Source organism: Lichenostomus cassidix, chromosome 2 (assembly GCF_008360975.1).
Source record: "Lichenostomus cassidix isolate B80296 chromosome 2, HeHo_3.0, whole genome shotgun sequence".
Taxonomy (NCBI): Eukaryota; Metazoa; Chordata; class Aves; order Passeriformes; family Meliphagidae; genus Lichenostomus; species Lichenostomus cassidix.
In genome coordinates this window covers 33,265,674-33,291,977 of record NC_139482.1, presented here as the reverse complement: position 1 = coordinate 33,291,977, position 26,304 = coordinate 33,265,674, and the positions used below count along the sequence as shown (strand labels likewise).

Here is a 26,304-nt window from a genome sequence, read left to right as displayed (position 1 = left end):
CAAGAATCCTTGGCATGGCTTATGAATGACAGAGTATTTAGATTCAGGCTTCGTGGCCAACATACATTCCAAACACCACGGAAAGAAAAGAAACATCCCAGCTCATATAATAATTTCTAAATCTTACTATATCAGATGGTGATGACTTTCTGAAGAAGCTACAGGTAAGTTGGGGAAAGAAGGAAAAATCCCAAGAGAAGGAGACTGTATATATGGATATGAACTGGCAGTCCTAAATACATGAGACATTCAAATCCTTTGGATCAAGTTTCTACACCAAGCTGGCAATGTTTTGAAATAGACAATTCTTTTCCTGTTGCTTGCAGTTGCCATGAATTTACTGGAAGCACTGACTCATGCTTAATTAGTGGTGCCTTGGGTTATTTTTATATTGTTTTCATGCGCTTATAGCATCTGCTATTTTTAAGGCATATATTATTCTTCAGAAGATTTCATTGTAATCTGGCACAATGATTTTTATGTAAGATATTGTAAGCTGAAATATATATCTTTTCAATAACTTGTTATGACTTAATTCCAAGCAGACAAATCTATGGATGATAAGCTTTCTTCTTGTAAGTCAGTTAATCAAGTAATGGATTGGTTATTAACTAATACATGGAGTTGGCTCCACACCTAAATTCCTCAGAGATAATGAAATGATACCTATTAGAATGATTGCACAGCTCTTCGTATCTGCATAGCAACACTTTTTCTATCTGTAAGGAGAGCAGGAAAGTGTTAAAATTTTAAATCCCTGGCAAACCTCAGAGGAAAACATCTTTGCTCGCAATGTTTGTTCACCACATGGTGCATGCTTCACAAGGTGCTAAATCAGCAAAACTGCTGAATTTGAAATATTGGGAACATTCATCTGCCTCTGAATTCAGTTATGCTATATGTAGAGACCCTGAATAGAATCTGATAGTATAACAGCAATGTGGAATTGCATATTAAACATACCTAACCTGTCATTAAAAACCTCTAATTACAGTCATCAGAAGAATCCCTGTGCTGCCACTTGTCATGCCATATCTATATCTCATTTTAATGGGAGAAGATAGTATTTCTGATTATGTCGCTTAATGTACAATGTATGAAAGTTATGGGCCTGAACCTGTTCCCATGGAGGTCAATGGCAGTTTTGCCATTGTCTTCAATTAGAACAGGATGTCGTTTTATGACACTAGAGTTTCATTTGCATTAATTAATTTACTTAGCAGGTAATGAAAAACTTGAAAAAACAGCCCTCTGGCTCACGAGTTTGGCACTGTATTTAATATTTTCTCTAGGAATAATTGCATTGATAAACCTTTAAGCAGAAAAGAGTAAGATACAGTGTTTTAGGCAAAATCAAGCAGTTGATCGGGAAGACCTGAGACTGCCTTCCATGCCCTGGCCTCGTTTTCTTTTATGTGTAGTGACTAGGTCTAGGATGTTAAATCTTTAATGCTTAGCAGTGTTAAATTTAGGCACAACAGTTCCATACTTTATGGATGTATACGCTTTATACATCATGGAGACGTTTGCTCAGCAGTCACTACAGAACTGGCAGCTGGTTTTCAGGTCAGCAAGCTCACTGGGAACAGCAAAGATAGACAGGAGATGAGGCTGAGGTGCTTCTTCATGTCATGGTTGAAGCCAGGAGATACCCATCTGGGAAGATCCATACCGATGTCACTGAAGGCAAACAAAATCCTGTGGAAGGAGATTCATATAACATGTTTTGGTTTCTTAAATTAAATGTAAACCAGATCAGTCTCCTTCTAACTTTTTCAGCTTTTAAGCTGCTAACAGCATCTATAATGTTAGCATCAGGCTCATGCCTGGGAAAGATAAGAAGCTGCAAAAACAGTGATGGGGGCAGTTCTGCCAAGCTAGCAGGATCGCACTGTGTCAGCTGCTGGGCATGTAGGGTAGTCCCAAAATGCACACTCTGGGACTGCAGAAATGGAAGAACTCTATACATAACACTTTTCACAGAAAGGACAGGAATTAAATGATCTTCCTGTGAGCCAGTGACAGCTGAAGGATTATGGTGGCCTGCTGGAGGTGTGCTATGGCCCAGCAGCGGATGTACTTGCTCGGGATTTCTGTGATCTGATCTCCACATGCTGCCACATACTTCCCCTGTCTAGAAGACAGAGTTCTGGCAAAGCCACTTCTGGGCACTGTTTCTACAGCCTAGGGGTAATAACTCCTCTTTACCTCCTAAGGTTTCTGTTTTGGTTGGTTTGTAAGGTGCTTAGTTACCCAAGTGTCGGGAGCCATAAAACATCAAGATCAATTGAAAACCCGTCACTCAGAACTTGAAAACCCATCAGTCTCTGTATTCAGAGCTTTTTATTAAATTAAGAAGAAAAAAAAGTGAGACAATATTGGCTTGGGGTCCGCTTGTCCTCTTTAGCATATTGCTATGATTGTCTTGGAATACTTTTAGCCAGGCATATTGTACTTTATGGACATTATTGTAGAAATACTTGCTGAGAAAAGCTATTTTATTAATTGGGTATTCTCACTGTAAGTCATGTGATATCCCAGAAGACACTTTATAAATAAAGGTATTTGCATCAGGAGTTTTTCAAGGTTCTCTATTTCACAAAATAATAGTTCACAGCTTAAACTAAATCCATTGAGGTGAAGCTTATCAGCTGAGCACTTTAATAAAATGAAATCAAATGCAATTTCTAGTGGAGACAACAAATGCTTCTTATTTGGCATGATATTTTACATATCTATGTATCACTTTAAAGAAGGTAATTGATGATGTTCATCTTGTACAGAAAATGAGTTTGCATGGCAAGAAATAAGCCTATATATCTGCCTCACTCGGACCAGACCTTTCTATATGAAGCCTGAAGATTTTCATCTATGTTTCCCAGAAACAATGTTGAATTCAGACAAGAATAGCTATTTAATTTTAAATTTTATGATACTTTTCAGATTTGCTACTCTTTGTGGCAATCACAAGAGTAGGGAAAAAAAGAAAGCTAAGAGTGCCGCAAGGAAAAACACTGGGTTAAGCACATTAAGACAAAATTTCATTTGAGCTGTTTGAAAAAGAAAGATAGAGAGCTAATGCCTATGCATATGATGCAACATTTAGCTCTTCTTGTTAGCTAGACAATGATCTGTTATATATTCATTTTTAGGTTGATGGGAGCACTCTTCTAAAGTGCACTTTGACTTTTAAAAAATAAAAATAACACAGCAGCTTCTCTTTTAGCTTACCACTTCACTAATTTAGTGGAAGGCACTGTGTGTCTCTTTGAGAAATGCCACTTGTTTAGAAAGTTCATTGTTGTTATTTCAGTTTGAACACTTGCAGTTCAGAGGCTGTGAGCCTGTATTCCGTAGCTTAACGCACAAATTTTATTTAGATTTTACCCTGATTCTGATTCAGTTCCGTTTTAAAACTAAGTGACTGTTTTATTTCTCTTGTGCATGGAAATGTAGCATTACACAGAAAAGCTTTACAACTCTGGAAACCCCCTTTCCCCTTCCTTTTTGTTACTATACACTGTTTTGTTACTATACACTGTTCCTTCTACAGTGTATAGAAGAGGGAAATTTTAAAAGGGGATTGCCCTGATGCTCACAAAACACAGACAGGCACACTTAAGCTGCCTGTGCCTCAAGGCTTCTGTTAATTATTGCCAAATTTGCCTCCAAGTCTCCAAAATAACAATTGTTGCTTGATTACACAAAGACACCTGTCCACCTATTGATTTCTCCCTAAAATCTGATTCCTGTATGTGGTAAATACAGTCTTCAGATACCAACTTCTTAAAAATTTCTTGAAAAGCAGCTGCTGGATGAAGGATGGAGAGCCAGGCTAATGACACCATTTCAGAAAAGAGTCACTTGGGCTCAGTGGGTACCTACTCTGTTTGGCTGGCAGAGTGGTCAATGAGCAGTAGTTTCCTGACAGGCCAAAAGACAGAGCAAACTGGCCACAAAAAATGCTGCCCTTTTCTCAGTTATGGAGGAAAAGGCATGGAGAGGAAAAATCAGGGCAATGGCTCGGATGATGGTGAGTGCCTTATGGCCCAGGATAGAAGTGATCAGATAGAACCCATTCTATTGCAACAGGAAAAGGATAAAGGACCTTCAGACAGAAATTCAAGGAAAAGTACTCTCCATTAGTTTCATTACCTATGGTATAATTTGTTCAAAATAGGACTCAATGCATTATACCATAGTTAATAAGAGGCTAAAAGAATTAGAAAGAACACTAAATTTAGATTAGAGGTTACATAGTTCCTCTTATTATTTCATCTACCTTTCAAAGAATGATGAGGTTTAGATTTTATTTCTGGAGAATGTAAGATGATGTTTTAGCATGTTTGCTCACCTCAGATTTATTAAGAATCTTCGTGGTTCCAAAATATTCATTAGATACCAAGATTGTATAGGGGGTTAAGAAAAGTTTATGTAATATCTAATTATTAACTCCAGTCAAACAGAGCTTCCCTCCTCACTTCCTTCCTAAAACTATACTCATCTGCTGAAAGACCCATTAGGACATCTGCTTACATCTTGAAGAGGAGAAATGGAGAGATAAAGAGTCTTCCCTTCTTCAGCATTTAAGATGTTGAAGAACAAAGGGTGAGACAAACAGGAACAAATGGATTTAGTATGAGCTGAAATCTCACAACTCCTATTCATCTGGTTGTCTCCAGACTTCATTGGCACTATTTGCATGATAAGCAGCAGAAATCTTCTGTGACACTTGGGGAGTTATCTTTGGCTTGCTTTCATAGATTTTTGAGAGAAAAAATGTCAACTGAAATCTCACACCTGTGCCAAAACTAACTTTCACGATGTTCCATTTGAATCAATCCAGCTGGAAAATCACCTCAAACCAGGATCTTACTCAATCTCTAAAGCCTTTATCTGATAGGAGCTCTCTTAATAATATTTTTTTTAAATAAGACACTGAACTTGAGGAGATACAGATTTTTTTTTTGTCTAATGAAATATTGAATAATGCAAAAACCTACACAATCTAATGGATGTTCAGGTAAAAAGAAATTCTTATGCAAAAATGTTTCCCACAACATGCAATGCTTAGAAAACGTAACTCACAATTGTATTAATTATCCTATAGTTTCGATAACAGAAAGACCAAACTTTCTTTACAGAGAATTTACAGAATTCTTAGTTACTTAAAATTAGACACTGCTGGAAAACAGTCAAGTACAAAAATGAAAAGCTATGCCCTTGTTCCTCCATATTTGGAAAGCTGATGTCTTCAGCATCAAACCCAACAGCTCTGAAAGCTGAATGGGTAGTTGCAAAATGGGACATAGCAAATTATCTAGGGGACCATTCTTACAGTTTTTTGGTTCAGGACCTTTCTGTGGTTGCATAGCTGGGAAAATGTGAAGACAGAAAGGAATGACTTGTGCTTCTTGAGATGTGTTTTTAAACCTGTTGGGAATTACTCAAACTGAGGTCTTAAAATAATAATAGGCAACACTGAGAGCAAGATAGTACTGACCTGGGAAGTACTCCATAAATGGTAGGTTACCTTCACAAAGCAAAGCGCATCAGTTTTATAACATGGAAAACTAAACAGTGACACAAAAGCCTTAAAACTGTAGAAAAATCGTCAGCGTAGCAATTTGTCAGCATACAAACTAATAAAGAAACAAACGCTTGGTGTTCAAAGTATTTACAGTCTTGCTGAGTATATTTTAGTTCCATTTGTGATCATCCCATAAACTGAAGAGCATGTTCAGCTCGTGTTTGATGGGCTGAATTCCATAGGCTGAATTTTAAATGCAAGACCATGTTTCCACATCCTGACATAGTACAGTCAATGCAACCCAACTGTGCAAACAATACTTGAATGCCTCAAGGTTTTTTTTTTCCCCCTGCATAAAATGCCTGTAAGAGGACAGCAAAATAGGAAGCTTTCATGGAGATGGATTCTGAATAGAAGAGGATACACAAAATCATAATGAGTTGTTACATGAAGTATTAGCTCTTCTTTATGCTTCCAAGTTAATGTGTAAACTTATTCTCAAAGCAACTGTTGTGATGTCCTGAATGTATCTCTGCCTGTGAGGAAATAATTTTAACTTCAATAGTAGCAGCAAATCCTAAGAAAACATTAATGATGTTTTGCCAGAGGAAAAAGGGTTTGAATCTGATTTCTCACTGTTAGAGGCACCACTGCTTTTCTTCAATGCAGCAAACACAGTCAATAGACATAAAGAGGAGCCATGTTTACAGCGCTGTCATTCAATAAGATAATTTCCTGATTTTTTTAAACCCAGTTTTTATGCTTATAGAGAAAGCAATTCTGTAAAGAAAACCTCTGCTCCTTCCATTTAATAGCTCTATGTGCATACCAGAAATCTTTGCCAACTACCGTTCAATGTAATTAAATAATTAAAAAATATAAATATTCTGACCATTGACTAGCTGTTTTGTTTTCAGTCCAGCAAAAGAAGACAAGACAGCCAACAGGGCAAACAGAGGAGAACACAGAGTATCCCCAACAAGGCCACTGCTGCCTGAGTGAAATAGTGCAGGGAGCATGCACTGTAACCCAATTAATTTTCTGTTACAGGACATGCACAGAACGAGCAGCAGCTGCACACAAGTCCTGTTTCATTCATCTCCCAGAATCAAAATTTTAAAAGCATGGCTGCAGAAGCGTGAAACATTTAAGGGAAAAATGCTGGATTTCCCAGCACACCAGATATGTCACATTTCTTCAGGGAGGCAAGGCAGCAGTGATGCTGCTCCTGAATGGGAAAGTTTATTCTTCCTACAGCTGCATTGCTGTAGGCTTTCTCTGCAGATCCAGGTAGGCTTTTCCTCCTGAACTACCTGTTTTCATTGCTCTCCTCACAAAGAAGGACAGTAAACTCCTGTGTGTACCCTGTGGCGTTGCTTCCCACACATCAAGAACCCCTGATCCATGGGCTTGATTAGGCAAAGTGGTGTGTCTGGTTTTGATGAGGCACAAGCTGTGGAATCCTCAGAAACCAGGCTGAAACAGCACTGAAGCCAGACTTGTTTCAGGAAGGAGTCTGTTTTGAATTATGCTTCCTATTAGTGGTAGATTTAAAAATTAGGGAGCTATGAGTAAATCTGGAACTTAACAAGGCTTAAAATAGGCCTGGGTCACAAATCTTGATGACTTTGTGATGGGCTGGTCTTCAATGCAACAAGGAGGTCTTTAACAAAAAATGTAAGTATAAAAAGCCAGAGTGACTAGGGTGTGGGGGACGGGAAATAACAAAGGTAAGTTATTTCTTCCCATCTTATGTTCTGAAACACAGGAAAAGTTTACACAAATGGTAAACATATGGACCAAATTATCAGGAGAGTGATCTCAAAACAAAGTCTACAACAGAGTTCAAGTGACACATTTCTGGAACAGAAATGGATGGTGCCATAAAGTCAACACAAGAAAGTAGGATTACGATTAACCTGAAAAAGGGCAAGCAAATTAGACTACAAGCCATTTTCCTATTCCTTATGGCATGCTTCCCAAGACTGCACATCTGAAATGTGTAATTTAACATAAGCCCAAAGAGCCTTCCTTGCCAACTACAGAAAAATTAATCAAACATACTCTTGTACCAGATGAGTAGTAGGTATTTATACAAATAAAGAGGCATGATCTATTTATACACATATGCACCCAGATGCCTGTGCACGTTTATTATAGTTGAATTGGAATTAGATAACTAACATAAAAACCATTACACAACATTATACAGGTCAGTTAGTTCACTGCTTGAGTTTCAGCCAAGCTGGCCATAAAGTCAGGTAATAAAGCTGCAATGCTTTGAAAACACAGACGCATTTGAAATGAGTTGCTCCATGAGATTAAAAGAGACGGAAGAGGTCAGGAGAACAACATAACCTAACACCATGTCTACGTTGCAGACTTCAACGGGCACAGCTACAGCAAGCAGAAGTATGAAGCTCTTTAATACCTGACTGATACAGCTGTACTGCCAGCTGTGCCACGAGTGTTAATATAATTACACTGGCATAAAGCTAACGTTTCGTAAATGTAACTTTGTGTTTTTCCTAAACTGGTATGATATACAGATGTGCTAACATAACCACAGCTCTAACACAAACGCTTTCTGCAGCAATAATATAGACACAGCCAAAACCATCCAGGCCACAGAAACACATGCGAAGAGTTTACGTTATTTCTACACTAAACATATTACATCACCGATGTGCTCCAAATACATACAACTAGGGATTTGTGGGAAGAACATAGCAAAGCTGCCCTATAAGCAAACTTCCACCAAAGTCGGCCCTTCTTGCAGCCCACCTGTGTTGCTTAGGAACAGCATCTCTTTTTGCCTCTGCCCACACACCCGTGCTAGCAGACACCAACAAGAACGGCTCCGTTCCCACTAAAGTTCCATGGCTTCATTTTGCCAGCTGCAACCATTGGGACATTGGCAGAGGCCTGAGGTTGGGCTGCACTCTGCCATCCTAAACCCTGACACGGGTGATGACAGAGGGCCGAGACGCGTACAATCAACGTCGTGCTCTGAAAAAAGAAAGCTATCCCGAAGCAACTGAATCCCCACAGTTCCACGCTCCACACCCGCCCACCCAGCCCTCCCGATCCTGTGGGAGGAGGGGGGGACGCCAGCCCCTAGCTTGGTGGGCGGGACAATCATTGGGCCAATCAGAGAGAGGCCGCGGGCAGTCTTATCCAATAGTCAACTCTTCCTGGCCTTGGGGGCGGAGCCGCGCGGAGGGAGTCAGCGCTGAGCGCCATGTTTGGTTCTGGCGCGAGGGAGAGCCCGCGCCGTGCCCTCACGCACCATGGCCGCCGGCAGGGGTCACGTGGGAGGCGGTGCCCTCACGGCGGGCTAGAAACATGGAGGGGAGAGCGGATGAAACGCATGCGCAGTGCCTGGGCGAGAGGGCAGGGAGCAGGGATGGGGAGGGCGGCGGGAAGCTCCGCCCCATCGCGTTGAGCCCCGCCCCATACCCGAAGCACCGCCCCAGTGGCGGGAAACCACGCCCCGGTGCGGCGAAGCCACACCCCCGCGGTGCAAAGCCCCGCCCCCCCGCGGCTCGCGGCCGGGGAGGGCGTGGCCTGCGCTTCCTCCCCGCCGGGGCCGGGGCCGGCGCCGGACCGGTCCGAGCCGTCGAGCCCCGCCCGCCGGGTGTCCCCGGCCGCCCCCGCCGCCCGCGCCATGTCCGACGCTCCCGGCGTCCCCGAGGACATCTGCAGCCTCCTGGCAGGTGAGGGCAGGAGGGAGGGCTTCCTTCCCGGGGGGCGGGCGGAGGGGAGGCCGAGGGGGGCGGGCCGGTGGGGGTGTGACGGGCCGGGGGAGCCGTGGCGTGCGGGGGCTGTGGTCCCTGGAGCTGCGGCCCCGGCGGAGCGCTCCTCGGCGGGCGCCGGGCGATCGCTTCCAGTGCACGGGTTCGGGGGTTCTCTCCCTCCCATCCCCCCAGTTCCTCCTCCCCGGCTACTTCCTCCTGCCGTGCCCGTCCGTGGGGAGCCGCAGCTCTCCGGCTCGCTTCCCTGCAAGGACGGAGGAGCGCGCTGCTCCCCGCTCCCGGCTGGGCGCTCGCAGCCCCCGTCCGCGGCCGGGAGCGGACACCTGCCGGGCTGAGGTGCTGGGGCTCCCACGGACACGCGTGCGGGGTGTGTGACCGCCGGGTGACCGCCGAGCCATCGGGGGAGCTCTCCTCTCGGGGTGTGCCGGCAGGGCCGACTGCCCGCATCAGCTGAAAAAAAGTAATGGGCTTCCCCGTTGAACAGCTGAGGAGCGGACGAAAGGGTTACTGAATTGCTCGCGTGTTGTCATATCGGTCACACACCTCTGACCGTGACTGTCCACGCTCTCAGGATGCGTTGGAGCGTAGGAATGGGATGATTTCTCACCGTGAAAGATTATAGTGTTAGTACAGAATTCCGAGTGCGAGTGGTTGTCTTTTGCCTTCAAGAACTCGTATTTAATTTTTAAATCGTTGTTGTTGTTAATTAAAATAAATAGTGTACTTAAAGGTTGACTTTTCTGGTATTTTTATGGAAAAGTTTGCTATCCTGAAACCATTTAATTTCGATGGGACTCTGTTGAGAACTTCTGTTTCTGCCGCAGGAACTTGTGTAGCTCCAACTTTGCCATTCAAATTACCCATGCTTTTTGAAATCTTCCTTTTGAGGCCAAGCACTCAATTACATGGCTGGGCACCAGCTAGAGTCTAGTGCAGCTCATCACCTTCACAGACTATTCTTTTTTTTAACACTTTCATTGTAAGAGTTAATGCTAGAAACATATTGCTCTCACCGCATCTCATCTTCTGCCAGCTCTTCTAAGTGTTTCCTGACTGCAGTTTCTAACTATGTTACCTGCAGATCATACCATCTGTAGTTAAAATTTGCATGGAAGGTCACCAGAAAAAAATTGAAAGCTTCTCATGATTTCACATAATGGAATAGATTCTTAAACATCTAGAAAAAGAATATTACCCTTAGAGTGCCTTTCCAGATCTTGGTATTTTCTGTGGCAATACTAAATTCTGGAACTCATGGTTAGGTGAAGGGTGTGTATGTTTATTTTGATGTTAGTTTCACTGAGTGAAGCTCCACTTGAAACTCTTCAATGTTTTGAGTCCTTCAAGAAATTTTTTTTGGGGAGGAGGATGTGATGCACATGGGATCATTTGAGATTGTGATTTCTTTCTCAGTCATGGTACCTCATATACACAACTTGTCCTTCCTTCTCCACATCTGTATCCAGTCTGCCATGGAAAGAGAGACACAAAAGTTTGTATTTTGAAGTGAAACTGAGAACAGCTATTTTTCTCAAAAGAGTCGTGTATATATACTTTCAGAGTCACTATGATCAGCAGCCTAAATTATATACAGGTGTCTGAAGTTTGTACAGTGTGTACCGCTTCAGCTTTTCTGGAAGAAAATTAGGTTATTTCTTTAGTGCTGTCTATAGAACTGAAGTTAAGAAGACAGTGGAATCATTTACAGATGAGCTTTAAATATTTGCTTTATTATCCCTAGTAGTAACTGATAGTCTGTAACTTTTAATTGTTACTTTCAGTATGGTTATACAGTGTTAAAATTAAATAACCTATTTGTTTTTGAAAAATAAAATATGGCATTACTTTTTACAGTTTGCATTAAGCTGTCTTGTTTTTTAAGGTTGTATGTCAAGTGCATGAAAGTTAGAAACGAGAGTAACGCAGGCTCTATGAGCAATTCTTTTGCTTATGTGTGTTGGATCTGGTAATCTTTTATGTAGGCTTCTGATTTTTTTTGCTCAAACTATTCCTGTAGTGGAGATGTATAGTAATGGAGGAGGGAAAGGAGCTCTGTAATATCTTTACTATTCATTAAGAAACTCTTGCACAACACAAAGAGCACAGTGAGTAGATAGTTATTAATTTCTGCATGATCTTCTTTGAGGGTGCTTCTTAATGTATTATTTTAATGGCTCACAGTTATTGATCCTGCACCTCTTTGAGATGAGGGAATATTGTTTTCCCATCGGTAAAATTAGTGTAATAAACAAGATGTGATTGGGATCGCAAAAAATAATCAATGGTGGAACAGAATTAGAATTCAAATTCAACTGCCTCCATGCTGTGCTACTTTCTCCAGAAAATAATGAGTTGGACATCTATATTCAGTGGCCATTGCAAGTGCCAGGCACTTCTTCATATCCGGTTCAGTTGAGATCATGCAGCTAATGGCTAGCGACAAGCACTGTATTTTAGCCTGGTGTTCACATAGCAGAGAGGCCCTCACAGGTCCAAACCCTCATAAATACTGTGCTCTGCTGCTCTTCCTGCTTTTCTTGGCTTTCTTGCCTATGATTTCTAACTTCTGCAACAAGTGGAGGAATGGTCATATGGATTTCCTTATCCCTGCTTACCCTTGATTGATGGTTGGAGTACGTGCACCCACTATGCTGAACAAGTAGGAGTCCTACTGGAAAACATACTAAGTGCTCGTGTAGTTAAACATGGTGATAATGGGAATAAACACACCAGGGGATGAATTAAAGTTGCACAGGAAACTTTCTGACTTGTGAGTGCTTTACTTTGAACCTAAACAATATTATATCTTTAACACAAAAACAAATTCTGTCACACATGCTGGCAGGGTCATTATAGTTGCGTATCAGTGGCGCTGAAATGTTCCAGGCAGAAGCACAGCTTGAGCTCAGGGCTAACTGCATTAGTTGGAAACAGGAGGAAGCTGTTTTTGTAAAGCTGAAGGGGAAAGGTCAGTGTGGCAATAGGCTTATTGCAGAGGATTATTGGGATTGCACAATCCCATCCTGTCTTCTCTGACTTGTTCAAGTGGTGGGAAGGAAACACTGGAGACAGAAACAAGGTCCTCTGGTCATGAGTTGAACTCCTGGTAGGAGGAGAAAGTAAGTTTGTTGCTCTCTTATCTCCTTCTTTACACCTGAGAGGTGTATGGTAGTGTATATAACTTCTCCATTCCCTACCTATATCGTTGCACTTCCAGGTGATGCTTGAGATGATGGAATTTAGTGAAGGAAGCCCAGCCCCACTCTGCCTTTTCATCTTTTGAAAATGTATCTTCTGTTGTGCTTATGTGATATTTTTGTGGTGCTTGGGAAAGTGGAATGTTACTTTTTTTTCTGTCCCATCAAATTGATGCTGGTTATGTAGATTATTGGAGGCCTGCTCATTTCAATTTTTCCTTAATTTTTTATGCACACTCTAATTTTTGGCTTGTTCATACCCAAGAAGGAGTGTGGAGGCTGCTTCTTCCCCAAAGGCAAGTTATTTTTTCTGTAATGTAAACCAGATTGGTTGCTCCAGTCATCTTGATCGGAAAAAAAATCTTGAGGTTTTTTTCAGTAATAAAGATTTAGTTGGAGGAAAGACTTCTTTATTTTTTCACAGTTTTTGATGGTGTCATGATCATTAGATATGTATGTCATTTATATCTTTTCCCCTGTTCATGACACTTGTGACTATAGTATGGGTGCTATTGCTTTGTTTTTTGTTCAGTTTTCCTTTCACACTTGGCAGTACTTCTTGTTTGAATCTTATGTATTCATATTTTAAAGGTTACAAATATTTTTGCTATGGAAATAGAATAAAATTTTATCTAGTTTATGTGGAACCTTTAGTCCTATCCTAATATCCATTTTCCTTGTTCCATTAAACAAAACCCCAAAACGAAATAGAAACCAATGTTCTTGCCCAAAAGATCATTTCTACCCAGATATTATTCAGTTTGTTTAAATATTTAGTTATTGTCCAAATCACGTTTTTCTGTGAGATTCCTCTTATTTTTTCCTTCAAAATAATACTGTTTACCTACTTGTTTAGTTGCATCTTGGAAATAGCTGGCAGAGAAATGCAAGGCACAAAAACTACAAGACATAGGATCCAGTGCATGAGTTGCTTACCTTTCATTTTTGGACTACAGTGGTTATATTTACCCCTGATCCCCAAAAAACCCTGTCCTTTCTCATCTTCCATGTCAGCTGTTCCTGGACTTGCTCCTTACACACCTGTCACAGAAAAAGCCTCCTAGGTACAGTGTAGCTCTTCTTTATTGGTTGATTCAAATTTAAAAGCATACCGTAGTTTAAAACTTTACTCTTTTTCCAAAGTATGATTTCCATGTTTCCAAGGCTTTAAAAAATGCCAGTTCTTGCTGAAGAATCCATCTGTACAAGATAAACCAGAGTGATTATTGTAGACATCTTTTAAGTAGACGTGTATTTACAGCTTTGGCAGTATGTATGTATTTCAGTAGTAATGGAATAAGAATAGAAACAGTGAGGTGAAAAAAATGCACAGAGGGATTCCTGGTAAGAAATAACCTCCAGTGATTTGAAACATGGTTCAATTGTCTGTGCCATAAATTTGGGAATAAGTGTCATATATGGGTGATAAAAATGGCATAGGCTATTTTTTATATACTCATTATTCACTTAGTTTGTCTTTTTCAATTAACATGGAGTCTATCTTTCTCATCTGACTGGGTTTACGTTTCTTTCATAATCATATGTCAACAAACCACAATAGACACGGCATAATGTGGCATACAGTGTAAATCTTTAGGTTAATCCTTAACATTTTTTATTATAGTTCATTTGGAAACACTTTGTAACTTGATTATGATTTGTACTGGTGTGGTTTTTTCATTATATGCTTAATATGTTACAGCTTCATCTTTTCTCACCTCTTTAATATAGAGAGAGGATGCTCAACTACTCAGCCAATGAGATTAGAGATAAATATATAGCTATATATAGTCCTTGATTATAAGTTTTCTTTTTTAATCTTTTAAAAGAGATGCCTTATCTATTTACTTTGTTTTAGGAATCTTAGCAGTTTGTATGTACGTCTGCATTTTAAATCACTAATGAAATTGTTGTGCATCAATATTTTTCATGATACTTACTTTGTATGTGTCAACACAGCAACATAACCTTGCTTCTGGGGATTTAAGGTACAGCAGCTTTTAAAAGCAGTCCTGTCCAGGACTTTGCACTAAAAGGAATGCTCACTTTTTTGTTAGGCTGGATAAATGTGGTATTTTTAGACATCTTGAAGTTCAGTCACTTTTATTTTACATCATATGTTCTGGTTCTGATTAAGTGTATATATATTTAAAAGGCAATTTAGCAAACTCTGGAGAGAGACTTTGAAATACACTTGCAAAGGCAGGGGGAGAGCAAAAGCAAAATCCTTGAATATTTTTTTATTTAAGAGAACAGGCAGTGACAGATATTGCTTGATAGTTTGTCTTCTGACTTGTTCCCTATTAATGAATCGCATGAAAACTTTGAAATCAAATTAATTAATTGCTTTCTAATGCCAGCCCGTGTAAAGCTGAAAGATACATGGCAGTCTGTTTAATAATGTTCACCTCTGGACAGTGTGTGTGTAACAAATGTGCCTAGCTTGCAGCTATCTCCCAAAATTCTCTGGCCTGCTGTCCCAAATTCTCTGGCTGGCAGCCAGCTACTGGCTCTTCCGTCCTTGAGGTAGGGGAAAGAGATGGGAAAAGGCTGGTGGCTGGAGGAATCATTCTGCTGACCTGCTGTTGCCTTCTTGTGTGAATGGCAGTGCAACTGCCAGGTTATCCCGTGCAAGTGTCCCTTGTCATTCGATGGATGCAAGTCCAGCCTTGAAAGGGGCTGCATTCTCCTTGGGCTGTAAAGGTGGAGCTGCCTGCCTGCCCTGCCATGTGCAGAGAAACATTCCTGCCTCATTGCAACTTTGCTGATTCTTGTCTTGTCACTTGAATGGTGTCAATTCATCAGTTGGTGTGTCCATGATGGAGTGACTAACTTGATAATGTGATTGGATAACATTTTGGTTCTCTGCTGGAGGAGGAGAGAAGGAACCACCCGGCACTTTGAGTGCCTCTGTGGGAATCTGCTTGGCCCGCCCTGACATAAAATGGAGGTAGTTCTGTCCTAAGTATATTTATTTATTAAGTGTGACTTACATTTACAATATTAAACCCTGTAAACAACAAATGTGCTATGATTTGTTATGCTTAGCACTCTTTAACACAGCTCTTGCTTTGGGCTAGAAATTTACAATGTTCTTGAAAAATTCCATCTGTGTGGTTTCAGCCTTCATTAAAGAAAATAGCTCTAAAGACTTTAAAACAATTAAAATCTTGCAGTGTTGTCTGTTTATAATCACTGAAGTAAAGAGAACCATAAGCTGTTTTAACAATGAAATGCAAAATAAATCTTAGCTTTTCTCCTTGTAAAAGGAGTGTAGATGAAAGTGAAATTAAAATGGCTTTTAGCTTTTGAGTGTTCCGTGAACTGGCCCTTAAGTTTCTAACTGTGTGAGGTGGTTGAAGTGGACAGAGCTAGACGGTGGTGTGACTTCCCTTTTCTGTCAGTTTGTAATCTGTATTGGTAGAGCAATTTGTGAGTGAATTGTATCAATCGGATCTTTCAGTTTTATAGCTTTTGTTCATTCGTGAAGGCAAATAATTTCTCTGGGGTATGGTGAAACAAATTTAACATCATGAGCTTTAAGAAATGGAGCAACAAGTATGGGTATTTAAGCTATCAAGCAGACTAACACAAGCTTAAAAATAGGTGTTAAATAGGTTCCACAGTGAATTTTTCTTTGTTCTGTTTTTGTTTATTTGTTTAAAAGTTTTATTTTTTTTTTCTATTTTCATGTTTTCAGTGGGAACAGCTAAGTGTCTCCAATGTGTGATACTAAATAGCTGCTCAGTTTGTTAGGAGCAATTTATGGAAATATGTAACTTTTTTTGTTCTCTGGGGTAACTGATTAGTTAAAGTGCTTTTAGACCAGAAATCTGTTAATAGAGGTTTTCTTTTTATTCCTTTTTAAATTCCTCAATGGATTGGCTGCTGCTGAAGCATGAAACAGGTCTACACTCAAGTGCTTGTGACTGGAAGTTTCATTTTCTGTGTAGCATTAAACTAATACAGGAGAGACTAAATTGTGGATCATCTGCAGAGCGAAGAGCAAGTAAGTGATTAGAGTAGTGGTGAGAAATGGGTAAATTTTGCTGCTTCTCTTTGAAGTTTACTATATGAAACTTGGATCTGTCGTACCGAAGTCCCAAGTTCTGTTCTCATTTCTAGGTAAATCACTTTGTGGAAGGTCAGAGAAATTGCAGGAGCATTTCCTTATGCTAAGGCAGTCCATTTTCATCCACAGTGTGTGAGTACAGGTAGTGAAGACATGATCATAACTTAGATAACTTGCTGGCTTCTTGTCCAGAGAAGCTTATGATGTTACTCATCTTGTGTATCTGGCACATCCTGGATGGATTTACAATAGTAGATTAGAACATGGCTGGAGCAAGATATATAGCATATGGTGTAATTATGAGTAGATAAGAAAAATCTATGGTACAGTGAAGTGTCATTTTCAAGTAAACTGCTTCTTTAGCGTCATGTTAGCGTATGTTAGGTCTGTCTTCATATTTTGGGGTTGTGATGAATCAAGCCATATGGTATCTCTGGACATATGTAAGTAATAGTGTTCCATGATGAAAACAGTGCACCCTGATTGTGGATACACCTAAGCTCAGAAAACATGTTTCACAATCTCATGGGAGGGGGAAGCCATCCCAGGGATGTCTTCTCTGCGACTACTGCTGTTTAGAAATGGCAAACTTGTTTATGCTTGCTCTCTTTCTGCATCTCTCCTCCAGTTCTACTTTTACTGAGAGTAAATGGAGCATCTACTTCTGCTCTGTGCTTCCATGGTTGAAAATTCTTTATTGTTTCTGCTTTTGAAGTGCAAGGTTTTCTGGAAAAGAACAAAATCTGTTAGCAATATAGTTAGTCTTGAAATTTTTGTATCTACAGTGTATTTTAAGCCAGAAATGGTAATCCTTGTTTACAATAATCAACTTGGTTTCTTTTCTCCACATACTCCTTAATTGTGGTATTTTAATGTTTGTGTTTGAATAAAGCTTTGACAGTCAGTCAAAATCTTAGATGGCAGAACTCTCACCTGGGTTTTGAGCTTTTTCAAGAAGTAAAGAAGCCCACTGAGTTTAAATGAAGACTTCTGAAGCCAGGTTTTGTGATTACTTAGTGTCCAAAGGTTACTGATTTATAAATGTGACTAATTCCTCTAAATTTTTGCATATTGGTGCCTAGGTAGAACTTTGAAGCTGTTATCTAATTTTTAAAATAAATATATAAAAGTATGGAGAAATAAATATTTAATCGGGTTGTCCCTCTCCAAGTGAAAGCTTGTTTTGTACTGGAAAATCCCGTTAGGTTTCATAGAGAGAAAAACTGTTGATAGTTTTGATTTTTGCTCTAAATAGTAAAAGTATCAGGTTTTTTGACCTAAGTTTTGTAGTTGGTCAGCGTTGTTGGATTTTGTGGGTTCCCGTCTTCCATCTTGATTGGCAATTCCAGTCATTGGAATTTATGAAACTGTGTACATTTTCTATGGGTTTGGACAAAATCTGTCTAGGCATGCTTGGTGTACAGTGTAGAGACTGTTGGGGGTATGTCTGGAGGATTCATTAATACGTGTTAAGTATCTTTCCTTCTGTCCTTCCTAAAGAAGGGATGCCACAGAATTGAGTGAAGGTCTCCCCTATTCAGGATTGCTTTGGAAAATGTAATGGGGAAGATTCTCTGTCTTATGGGGAGGGGGATCAATATCATTCTTCAGAACTCTTAAAATACTATAATACTATAAATATGAATGATTTTGCCACACTCTGCGAGGACAGTAATCTAAACATCTAAATAATAATTTAGTAAATTATTTGTAAAAACCAACATCTTCGTAATAGCTGTGCTAGTGTTCTCAAAGGGTAACTTTTGACTTGTTTTCTTGCAGCCTGTAATACAAAATGTGATATGTTTGTTTTATAAAGAAAAAAGCAGGCAATTAAGTTTTTCATTTAGGAAATCTGCAGTAAATATTCATGTAAACTTCTGCATACAGACAGTTGAGTGCTTAATTGGCTGTTTGATATGTTTCTATGTTAATATGGAATGTCTCATCTGATCGGAAAGTTAGAGGATTAAAATAGTAGCATCCATATGCATTTGCAGCTCCACAGAGTGAGCCAAGGTGTGTGTGGGGGGGTGGGCAGGTACCATGAGGTGTTTTGTTACTTACAAATGGTTTCTCTCATTCAGTGAGCAGTTGTTACCTCTACAGGTGAGAGAGACATTTATGTTAACAAGCAGGATTTTTTGGGTCATATTTCTACTTTTCTGATTTGGGGATAATTGTATGTTGATTGGTAACTATAAGAAACTTTTAGAGTTGTTTTTTGCCATGGTTTTGTTAATCAAGAAAACGTACTACTGGGGAGTTACACTCCCTGAAATTCTCAGACACTGCATTCTTTGTATCCTATGGAATGGACATTTGCTATATTAAAAGGACTGTGGTACCTTCTATGAAACGCTTTGTTTCTGCATGACTGTGTAAATGTATCATCTGTATAAGAATGAAAAATTACAGTGCAGGCTAGAGCCTTAGTTTGTGATTCTACAAGTGCAGGTGTGCTTAATTTCAAGTACACTGTTGAGCTGGACTCCTTTGATATGGTTATTGTGCCTCCCTAATTGTTTTCAGGATTGCTTTGGATATGAATCTTTAGTCAATCAGTGATTTCAGAGGCAATGTGAGAACACTTGAAAATACTGTAACCAGTAAGTGAGCTATATTAGTATCTGGGTAAGTGTTACTGCTGAAATAATAAATTACACAACCATCTTGGGAACGTGAACTTCTGAAATAACATGGCAGTAATATATGCATAAAGGCTATTTCCATGTTTTAGCTTTGTCTTTTACTTTAGGTGATGGAAAGTAATTGTTATAGGACTGTAATTTATTAGGACTTACATAGCATAATTAAGTGTGCAAGAATCAAATGTCACCATAGGATTTGCTGTGCTAAGCATAAGTAGATAGAGAACAAATGTATCCCATTTAGAATCTAAAATGTCTGTTAACTATGCTGTGAGTAGGGCTGAAAATAATTTTCATAGTTTTTCGCAGTTGTATCAGGACAAACTCATTACAGCAGTATTTCGTCTTTTTTTTGAGGTGTATTTATTTTTCTTCTTTATTTAGATTTTGAAACATTCGTTTTCCAAACACTAAAAGGAGAAAATCTATCCAAGAAAGCAAAGGAAAGAAGGGAAGTTCTTCTTAAGAAGATAAAGGATGTTAAGGCAAGGTAAGTGAATTTTATGGCCTTAATATGTTATAAAGTCACTTATTGATAACGTAAAGTTTTTTGCAATCTTTTAATAAACATTAACCATATTAACAATTAAAAAACCTGTCTGTCAAAGGGAGGGAACCTGCAGTTATGAGCATATTGACACTGAATCTTTTGCTATTCACTTGTGTGACCCTGTGGTTTCACATCTTATTTTAATTTCTAATTCCTTCCTCATTTCCTGTAATATTATTCACTGTTAACAGGGTTTTGCTTTTCATGCAGACGACAAAAAAATACATGCACATTGTAGTCATCTTTGATTTCAACATCCCACATGTTGGGCTGGGTCTCTTACTGCTGCTTGCTACACTGGATTTCTCAGATCTGGTCTTTTATCTCTGCATTTTTCAGTTTCTTATCTCTAGACCATTCCTTTCTCTCCTGCTCGTTTCTGCAGCATCTCCTTATTGACTAACCTGGTACCCTTACTAATGCTTATTGTTCATAAAGATGACATTGGCAGCTGCATTTTATTTGCCAGTTAGTTCACAGCCCGTGACTGGCACTCAAGAAGCATTCTACATAACTCTGTCCAGATAATGTCTGTATCATCAAACTGCATCCTGCGATTATTTTTGTTTCTGAAATACCAAGATTTAGCTCTTAAGAAACAATATATAAAAGTATGTTTTCCCTCTGGGAAGATAAACCTTTTGGGGTTTTCTAGGCGTTATATAAGTTGAGATCTCCTTATCTGAAAAGGAATTTTTATTTAGGCATGCATTAGCTTTTACATTTCTGGTTAATTATTAATGCGTTTCCATTCATATTTCTGCAAATTTACTGCAGCTGTACGCACTATTTGTGACTTTTTTTTCCTTTTCCTGTTGAACTACTGGTTTGTTTTAAAATATGCTTAATGGTTTCACTTGTGCACAAAACTTTTAGAAGTATATTAACATTTAGAAGGTTTACTAAAATTAAAGATGCTTTTGTGTGTTTTTCTACCTTAAGATGTCTGAATAAATGTATGTTCCTAGAAAAGGCTGCTCAGTCTGGATTTGGTTTTGTTCAAGTCTTTCTTGAAGTAACTGGGGGTTCTCTCAGCTGCAAAGGCAACAGGAAAACTGAGTAAATAATTTAAGCCAAAGACTTCAGAATTTTCAAGGAAAACATACAAGCGCTAAGTTTCAACGGCAAAACTTGTTGAAAACTGGCTGTTGTTCTGTGCCATGTCCTCGTACCGTGCTTTTCCAAGTGCGCGTTGCTTTATGATATCTTTTCTTCTTCTTTTCCTACAGCTATCCCCAGGAATTCCCGGAGAAAGGTGAGTCTGCTGCCCTATTCCCGCTGTTCGCGCCGCGGTGTTTCCCAGTGCGGCGAGGCCGAGGGCGCTGGCGCCCCCTGCTGCGGCACACGGGGAACAGCTGCCCGGGGAGCGCGGATCCGCCGGGTCCTGCTCCCGGCGCTGAACACATCACGGAGCGCTCGCTGATGGAAACAGTAGTCTGGGAATGTACTTCGGGATTTAATATATAATGGAGCTTGTCATGGAGCTTATTTATTATAAATTAAAAATATATGGAGCTTTATTAGCGGTAGCGCAGCCTTGCGAAAGACCGTGTGATGTGTTTTTTTTCTTCTCCAGAGGAAGTGTATGCAAAGTAGCCTGCTTAGGAGATAAAATTTTAACAGGGTTTTCTTATTTCAGCCTTTTTTCTTAACGTTGCAAAAGTCTTCAATTCCATAGTGATGTTTCTTTAACCTTTTAATAGGATCATCTCGTGGCAATATGATATTGGCTTTCGATCCGCACTGAATGAATGTTTTCGTAGTGCAGTGGGAGCTCAGACCTTTAGCTGGAGAGGAGATGATTTAGTGTGCGAGTAATGAAAACTGAAGTGTGGGTTATCTATTGTCTTCTAGTGGAGTTTAAACAAAGCTGCAGAGTTCAGTTTAGAGAAGACTGAGGGGTTTGTTGCTACAGTGTTCTGTTCTGTAACTAAACCTGGAAGGGCTCTTATTTCCATGATGCTAATTCTTGAGGTCATGACCTATAGCCTGTGGATGCTGGTATGAGGGTCACAGTGCGAGGTCAAAAAAGCCCGTGCAAAGCTTCACTTTTTGCAGTGATTGAAGAACTGTCTGTTTCTGGACAAGGAGGTTCAAATGTGTAGGCTACAGTGTGCCTCCTGAGAAAGTGAAAATATGTAAGTCATATTAGGCAAGTAATGTTATAACAAGGCACAACAAGTTCATGCATTTCTTGTGCCTGTTTAAATCAAGTTATGCAGCCATAACAGTTCAACTGAAGGGGACAGTGCAACTTGAAACTTCCCAAAGATTGCCAAGATTTTGTAAACTCCAACGATGTGAGTGTTTAAAAATTATATTATTTACAATTTATAATAATTTGCTAATTTTTTTATTGCACCTCAGCACTGTTACAGAAGACAAAATGTCGTTTTCCTCTTCTCCTTGCTGTCCGATAGAACTGAGTGTGGGAAAGTAAAATATTATTTTATTAAGGAAATTACTAATGTGAAATTAGGTGGGACGGCTGTTTCATTGCAAATCTATGAGACTTAGGGAGAGCATGTTTTTGAAGATTTAATAACTTCCTGAGGCTCTGACTCTGTAATAAGCATAAGAGTTGCCTACAAAGAACAGAGTTTGCATTTACTGCTTTGCTTAATTTGAAGGTCAAGAAAATTCTAGTCTATTTACTTTCTTCATTGGTAATGTGATTCAGAATTTCTTTTCCAATTCAACAAATTATTAGCAAAAAAGAGATTTCATTATCTCTAGCAAAATGGATGATTTGATTTATGTAGTCTGTAATTGTTACTGCATAACTTGCTCTGATTTCTGCGAAAATGATATTCAGTCAGTATTTTTATTAGAGTGCATTTGATTCTTAAGGATATATTGCCTTTTTTAAAATTCTCATGATATATCTCTGGTTCAGGTCGTAGAACTATGTATATATGGTGAAGCTTACAAATACACCTTAGTTTTATGTATTTTTCAATGAAAAGAAAGTTATACCATTGTTTTGTGCAAGCAAAGATATATTTCTTCAAATTACTGTGCATTTGCTGCATGCAGGAATATAAAAAAATTATGAGAAATAAGAGCCTGCACTTACTTGCAAAATATTTGAGGGAATGTGATTCATTGGTATGAGTTGCTGGTATAAGTTCCAGAGTTCAACAAGTGTGAGCTAAACTTTATTTGGTCGTGTCATTCTTACTTTAGGACTGTACAAATTAGGCGTGACTTTTGTAGGTGTAGAACAAAGGACCCACATGGAGATAAGCATATTCTTGGCCAGCTCCTAGCATAACAAAGCAGTGGCAGCAGCTGAGGGAGGTCAACTTTTGTGCCGATTTTCATACCTCCATGCACACCTAGACATTTGAAAAATGGAAAATTTGGAAAGTATTGAAAACTCAGAAGGCAGTGATGGTCAGTTCCACCCCCTCCAGAGAAAGAAGAAGTATCTCAACATATAAGGTGAAAGAAAGGTAATACCTTACAGGAAAAAAAGGAGTGGTGGGAGCAGAACTGTGGAAACTACACTGAAACAAACCAGGAAGAATAAAAACTACTGTATGTATTTAAACTCCATATTTACGTTCTTGGTTTTGTGGTAGCAGTTACTTCATTTTTAAACTGTAAATAAAATAATCTCTGTTGTAGCTGAAAGGGAAGGTGAAGATTGGTTCATACTGTCATGGTATGTTATTTTGGTATAATAGTTATTATACTACATCAGCTATTTTCAAGAACCTTGTAAGTTGTGACCTGTCATCCTTTCAGAGGTATCCAGAAGGATTTTTGGAGGCTGAAAGAAGTGGACTAACACTTTCAAAATTAATGTATTTCCTGTAGGACATAATGATACTTGACTCTGGTCTCTCAAAACAGGGTCTCCATCAGCTTGTGAGTTGTTCACAAGTATGTGTTGTGGGCATACTTTTCACTCCACTCTCTCTCATCACTGAAGGTTCTTGAAATTCCACTGACTTTGCGTATAGTCACTAGCTGGTTTCACTAAGCTATTTGTAAACTCTTGTTTTATGGGCTTTGGCCAATAGCATACAGAATCCTGTCTTCCATAAGGATAAAGCAAGGACATTTCAAAGAATAGAAGTAAAAAAATAATTGAAGAACATGTGTACAAGTAGAACCAGGCTCCTTAAAACTATTATCATCGATGCACATATCTCTCAGTAAGTGCATGCATACTTCTTTGCAACCAGACTGATGAATTTGAGGATTTGCATCCTCTGAAGAAGAAGCCTGCTGGTGCTGTCTGTCAGGTCAGTAAATACACTGACAGAAGCATTTTTGTGTCTATATAGACTGAAAAGAAAAGGAAACTTTTTAGGAGAAGTGGGTACACGTTAAAGTGAAAGACAAAATTAATTGTATTGGAAAATATTTAATTCTCATGTATGATGTGTTACCTGATTTAACACTGACTTTTACAGTTAAGTGTGTTGTTGATTTATGGATAAAGAAAGTCCATATTGTTCTTATGATCAAAAATATATATCCAATCCACGGATTCTTCCTGAAATTTTATTTTTATTAAGTTATTAGACATTTTTATATATAGTTTGTTCTTAAATTGAAGAACTCTGTAGAAATATCTTTCACTTAGACACTGCTGTCTTTTTTCTTTTAATTTGAAATGTCTGACTCTTTACGTAAGCAGTTTAAGCAAAACTAAAAAGCTGTAGTCACATTCAGCGACCTGTTCTAGATCTTAGAATTGGGAAGAAACTTGAAAATGAAGATAATTTGCATACAAATTGGATTAATTTTTATAAGGCTAATATTCCACTAAGGGTATAAAAGTCTGAACTTTGTTAAAGATTCTGACTTAATACAGTTTTTGGCATTTCTCTCTTTTGAGATGAATTGAATCAATACTGTGACTGCCAAAATGTTTAGTTAAAAGAGCCTTGTTTTCAATTTATGCTAAAAATAGTGCTAAAGTTGGCAGAAGCACTCTAAGCTCTAGAAACTGTATTTGTGTTTGAAGTTCACTTGTCATCTGTTCTATGCATTTATTTTAGTAAAATATATATTTTTAATCACTTTTCACAAAATATTTTGGCTCAGTGTTGAAAGTGAGACACCAAAAGTACTGGCCAAATCGAGTCATGCTATGGGAATTTGCAGAACCAGTTCCCCATGAAGCATTCAGTGTGCCTTGTATCTGATCTGCAGAAACTAACATAAAAAGAACTAAATTATGCAGAAAAATATGACACAAAATTTTCTAACCAGCATTTTTCACTCTGATAAAAACTGGTGATGGTCCACTTTTGTTTTTACTTCACTGTAGTGTAATAGAGGGTAAATTTGTGTCTCTAGAGGATCCGTGTTATTCTCTGTGTAGTTATTGGGAGCACCTGTAGGAAATCTTTAGATGACTCAGATGCCTCTGGCTCTTGGCAGAGCACAGTGTGTCTGGAGCTTGAGACCTCTGCTTCATGGAAATAGTCAAGCTATTAGAATAGCACTACATGGAAAGAGTTTGTATTTTTTGTTGTTTTTTGGGGGTTTTTGTTTTTGTATAGAGGTGATATTTCCTTTTAATTTTTTTCCCCTCTGTACACTCTTTTTCAGGAAGTTGCAGCAGGTAGGAGTCTTTTTGGACTTGAGAAAGGGAGTCAGTATCTTGTGGTCACCAGATCCGCATGCGCATGCAAGATCTATATTTTAGCACACTTGAACTTTTTAGTCAAGAGCATAAATACATCGCTAGTATTTAACCATAAATGGCAAAGATCTGGCTTAGTTGTTACCCAGTCCTTTGAGGATCATGATGTATTTCTGAAGAGACCATCAAATGCATTAAAAGTGTGCCAAATATCGCTCTATCCTGGAAGTCTGGGAGGTTTCACTGTAGGCAAGTCACTGTGTTGTCCCTTTGAGCTACACGCAGCTGTTATCTGTGAAGTGCCCATGCCAAGTGCAATTTCAAGTAACACGAGATGCAGCCACCAGTGCAGCACAAAATTATCTTGTCCTAATATGCATAGTAAGAATGAGAGGCAACTCAGCCAGTAAAAGTTGCAGTTGCTTTTCTTGCTTGAAGTGTATTTGCTTGCAAACTTAATGTTGTTTTAGTACTTTTAAGAAGTAGCTGCTAAAGAGTTTCTACTTGACCTTTGCAAAACAAGCCATTAAAAATCATCATGTTAATAGGGGACCCTAGAAGGCCCTTTAGGAATGAGTGTGTTGGAGCCCATTGCATGGCAAAGCATGCATTGAAAAAGTGGTTGTCAGAAGAATCCAGTCTTGCAGAGTGGCTGGTGGATTGGGTCAGTAGCATCTTAAAAATATGATCTGCCCTTATCATGGGGCTAAAGTATACCCCTGCCACCTTTAAAGCAGCTTTGTCTGCTTGTTCTTATGAAAAACTGTGGAGTGAGAACCTTGCTTGACCTGCTTGATGGCTTCATCCAGTCCTTTGTTTGGTGGGTTCTTACTGCTGCAGAGATTGGACAGGAGGAACTGATTTCAACCTGCTGTGACTTGGGACCTTCTGAAATGGCAAGAAGCAGAGTGGTTTGACCTATATGTCTTTTTATTTTCGTGAGT

The 26,304-nt window shown here is 39.2% G+C and overlaps 1 protein-coding gene and 1 long non-coding RNA gene across 3 annotated transcripts in view; one reads left to right on the top strand and one right to left on the bottom strand.

Annotated features, from left to right (window-relative positions):
* Nucleotides 1-1,462: 1,462 nt before the first annotated feature.
* LOC146441103 (uncharacterized) lies at nucleotides 1,463-8,862 on the bottom strand. The gene is made up of 2 exons (XR_014850399.1): nucleotides 8,315-8,862; nucleotides 1,463-1,698 (listed from the first exon to the last, which is right to left on the bottom strand). It is a non-coding gene; the product is annotated as an uncharacterized LOC146441103 (long non-coding RNA).
* Nucleotides 8,863-9,086: 224 nt separating this feature from the next.
* SKAP2 (src kinase associated phosphoprotein 2) overlaps nucleotides 9,087-26,304 on the top strand; it is a 119,787-nt gene continuing 102,569 nt past the window's right edge. Inside the window, exons 1-3 of one of the 2 annotated variants that reach the window (XM_085050973.1) lie at nucleotides 9,087-9,246; nucleotides 19,590-19,695; nucleotides 20,985-21,010. In XM_085050973.1, the coding sequence (XP_084907099.1) occupies nucleotides 9,198-9,246; nucleotides 19,590-19,695; nucleotides 20,985-21,010 (181 nt within the window). In that variant the 5' untranslated portion in view covers nucleotides 9,087-9,197. The remainder of the gene's footprint in view (nucleotides 9,247-19,589; nucleotides 19,696-20,984; nucleotides 21,011-26,304) is intronic. The other variant, XM_085050974.1, reaches the window with a different exon arrangement.